The sequence below is a fragment of the Nicotiana tabacum genome, chromosome 20, assembly GCF_000715075.1.
Source record: "Nicotiana tabacum cultivar K326 chromosome 20, ASM71507v2, whole genome shotgun sequence".
Taxonomy (NCBI): domain Eukaryota; kingdom Viridiplantae; phylum Streptophyta; class Magnoliopsida; order Solanales; family Solanaceae; genus Nicotiana; species Nicotiana tabacum.
Window position 1 is genome coordinate 99,683,545 of NC_134099.1, and position 4,562 is coordinate 99,688,106.

At 31.7% G+C, this 4,562-nt stretch overlaps 1 protein-coding gene across 1 annotated transcript; it reads right to left on the reverse strand.

Moving 5' to 3' along the window:
• Positions 1-3,626: 3,626 nt before the first annotated feature.
• Positions 3,627-4,064, reverse strand: LOC107780883 (ethylene-responsive transcription factor RAP2-1-like). Its single transcript, XM_016601495.2, has one exon. The coding sequence runs from the start codon at positions 4,062-4,064 to the stop codon at positions 3,627-3,629; it is 438 nt and encodes a 145-aa protein (XP_016456981.1).
• Positions 4,065-4,562: the final 498 nt, after the last annotated feature.

A 4,562-nucleotide genomic window follows, 5' to 3' on the forward strand; every position in this document is an offset into this window, starting at 1 on the left:
TATTGATCTCCATTATAGAGATTGTCCATGGGCTCGTCGTTATTGTTTGTTTCAACATTGAGCGAGTTGTTGACATCATTGGGTGTCATATCTATTTTACGCTTACATCAGGAAAACTTCAAAGTACGTTAATAAAAGATGAACAGATCAAAATAACATCACAATTGTCTATGCTTCACGGTGGGCGCTAAATTATTTACCCGTAAAACGGTACCGTTAAATTTATACGTGATTTACAGACACATGAATTAAATTAACCCGATAAAGTAAAATAATAAAGTGCAAAATATAGTAAATAAGTATAATTGAGAAGAGATAAGCCTGAGCTTCAGAATGTTCCCACTAGAATTAAGAATAATTGGAAAATCTCGATCACACTTGTATAAATCTTAAAAGAATGAGAGAAAGAATACTAGTCTTTTGCTATTAGTATTTTTTGATGACTTATAATAGAATGAAAGCCTCTATTTGTACTAGAGTTATGAGGTAAATAATTTACAAATCATGCCCCCTTAATTACTAATATTAATGTTGCAATAAAAAATAATTAAAAGTTAATAAAGTCTAATAAAGGCTAACAAAGACTAATAACGGTTGGATGGATCTTGGAGTCTTCTGTAACGTTTCAGCAGCGGTCATATTTTAATTGCTTCTTATCCGGCCACAAGTTTATATCCGACATCAACATAGTTGAATCATTGTTGTCTGGTCATTCTTGACATATGTTGCTTATTCCTAATTCACCCAACTCTTGTGACCCATTTTCAATGTATACACTACATCATTGAGATAGCCGAGAAAATCTAATGACTAGATAAAATAACCTATCTTGATCCTAAGATCATGGTTATGGTACTCAAATTAGGAGGAATTTGTCCCCCAAATTCCGGATAACCAAGTATTATAATTAGAAAAAGTAAAACGTTCTAAGCACATTACTTGCAGTTTTTAAATATTCCGATTTCAGTCCACAAATTTAATTTAATATTTTTATGGGATAATTTCACATAAATACATCTCACACACCTGCATTGCAACATAATAGCCTAGATACCACTTTGCAAATCTATAGCCCAAAAATAATAGGTTAATTCTTGAAAAATAGCTTATTTCACTCAATCAACTACGATTATTGTTCCCTCTTTATACAACCAGTTATTTTTATTCTGTTGATTTTCTTTCATTATTAAGCATTTGATAAAAAAATACAAATCAGCCACAACGCAATTCAAAAATCCTGAATTATACATATTATCTGAAGGCAAGAAATTCATACACTTTTATATGCAATTGCTAAAGCAATCCAATAGGATAAAAGAAAAATTAAAACTCAGTAAATGAATTGTAGAATCTCTCCAACGCGTACAAGATCGTTTTCATACAGCACATACACAAAAAAGAAAAAGAGAAAAAGTGCCAAACTTCCATAGAGGCCCTTATACACTGACAATGTATATATATCCTTATAAATTGAAAAAATATATAATTATACAATATTATACACAAATATACACATTTGTACACAATTATACATAATTATACAATACTGTATAAGTGTATATAAATATCACACATACAATATTTTCACTGGAAAACATAGTATGTCCAACACTACACTTACTGTAAATAATGTATCAACTTGTATAAACATGCATAACAGTGTATAAGAGGTGTTTGTATATCCATATACATAATTATACACTATTATACAATGTTGATACAAACTGCTACATAGTTATGATTTTTTATCCAAGCTTCGAGTTGTAGTAGAAGGTATTGGATGATTCAACTCCTCAATAGGTTAACAATTTTGCATCAACAATCGGAATTCAACAACCATACAAGATATACCCAATTTTAGATTCGAGACTTCAAGGTCATAACAATGATGACCAGAGTTTCAAACTTCAAAATCTTCCAAAATTAGTGATTATTTTTTGGTGCAAATCAAGTTTGAGAGCTATTTATTTTTAGATCTGTGTGTATTTTCATTTTTCTTTTAAAATCTTCAATATTCTTCTGCTTGCCACCATCAGACTTGATGGGCTTGGACGACGGAGGAGGAGCCTGAGCCTTCTTTGAGCCATTGATGGCAGTAACTCCATAGGGGTTAGGGGGACGGAGAATAGCGGGGGCTTGGTTAAGAGAGGATGAGGGGAAAGAAAGAAGCGAGAGGCGGTGGGAAGAGAATTTGGTGTGCTGGGAATGAAGAAGGAAGAAAATAATAAAAACCCTAGAAGTGTGTCTTTAATAATGGGCTAAAAACTGAAAAGTTTCTTTGAAGTTATGTACAATATGGGCTAAACCAGGTAAGAACTTCAAATCTGTGTCATTTTCGATTGAGCTATTAGGCCAAGTGACAAGGGCTATAATTCCTTCTATTTTTATTTTAAATAGAAATAGAAAAAAACTATTCCTATATTAATTTTAACTAAGAATCCTATTTAGACATGAAATAAATAAATTGGCAAATATCAAATCCTAAACAAGTAGGTTTTCTATTACAATTTTGAATTAGTTTTCTGACACTGCTTCTACTCAAAACACTTTTTTCCTTCTAAAAGATTGGCCAAACATCTTAACTTTAGAAAAATAATATTTTTCGCCAAAAATAGAAATACTTTTGGCAAAAAAAAAAAAAAAAAAAACTTGACCGAACGGGCTATTAGTCATTTTGATAGGAAATTGTAGGAAATATATATATCTAAAAATTGTATAATGTTCAAAGGAAAAAAATGTAGAAAGATCCATTTAACTATTAAACATAATAATATATGCTCATACAAAATAATACCCTGTCATCAAATTTTTAATTATTAACAACCTAACATATTATTCAAGTCAAAAGTCTAATATTCGAAAAATACTCGGGGGCGACATATAGTTTGGACAACCCAAGGAGTAAAATGTGCACGAGATATTCTTGTCATCCCTTAATAGCAACTTTGAATCACTAATTGTAGGAATATGGAATTTATATCCTTTTAATAAGAGATCATGAGTTTACGTCATGAAATAAATAAAAAAAAATAAAGTTTTCTCTCTTTGGATGAATTAGTCCAACGTGAATCTAAATTAATTAAGCCAGTACCCTTATTATTGTACTATTTGTTTTATCTTCTATGATGATGATTGATGATTGCTGAGTGATGAGCTATGAGTTTTTTTATTTTTTAAATTTCTTGTCCCTTTGATTTCCTTTTGATCCTCTTTATTGGAGCTATTGATGATTCGAACCCACGGCCTGGAATTGTAGGGGAAAGTGTTTGACCATCTCAGCAATCCTTGGTGTCTGATGAGTTATGATTCAATTCCCATCTCTTGCATTTCCACTCTATGGTCTCTGCCTCGTCAGGTAGCCCAAAGTCCTTCCAACCATATACACTAATATTGAATGGAACAGTATAAAGATTGGGAAAAGAAAGAAAACAACGTTAAATATCAAACTTTACAAACTCCCAACAGCAAATTAAGTACTAAAACCAAGATTGGCTATAGCTAGCTAGTTGGGTTGTTATTTCTTGTGGATAGGTACAACTATATGAAAGTTACAGATTATGTTCATAGAACATGAATCACAAGCATCTATATAGCCATAAATTAAAGATATAGAACTGCGGCTTCAATTATATAGCTAATTCCTCCCAGGTTTCTGGAGTTGGATATTCATTTAAGTCTGGCCTCATTGATAACCAGTTGGACTCAGTAGAATTGGTTGCAGTTTGCAAATTAGCATCCACTTTGGCACCAACTTGAGTAGCTTTCTTGCGAATATCAGAAGCAGAGAGTTGGTTGTGAAGTTGATGATTTTCATTATTAACAATGAATTGTGGGAAGTTGAGTTTAGCAGAAGGGCCTCTCAAGTGAAAAACAGCAGTGTCATAGGCACGAGCAGCTGCTACTGGAGAAGAGTAAGAACCTAGCCAAATTCTTGTCCTTTTATTTGGTTCTCTTATTTCTGCCACCCACTTTCCCCATTTCCTCTTACGAATTCCTCTATATGGCTTCTCTTGTTGGCTATTTTGCCTTTTCTCTATTCTTGAACAACATGACCCTCCTTCCATCTTCCAACCAAAAAAAAAAGGAATAAGAAAGAATAGGACTAGGGAGAAATTAAAGAAAGATGAAATTTATATGGAGGTGGTGGGAATGTATAGAGACACCGAAGCAGCTGTGGGTATATATAGCGTTCTCAATTCGTACTTTTAAAAAAAATATTGAATCACATTAAAAATATACACAAACCATAGATTTTGTTGATTAATATTGTTATTTAAAAAGTATGAACAAATCGAAGTAAAAGAAAAACTAGCCCACTTCTTAAATAATACTACTATCATACAGTAATATGGAATTAAAAAAGAATACGCGTGTATACACAGTAACAAGAACTGCCAAGAAATATGATGGGACGGAGTATAATTGAACCAAGAAATATTATTTCTTTCTTTTGTTTTAATTTTCTTATCATCTTATTTTACTGTTGTTATTATTTTTATTATTTTTTCTTAAGTTGATGGTCTATCAAAAATAATATTTTTACTTTTATAAATAGTTTCCAC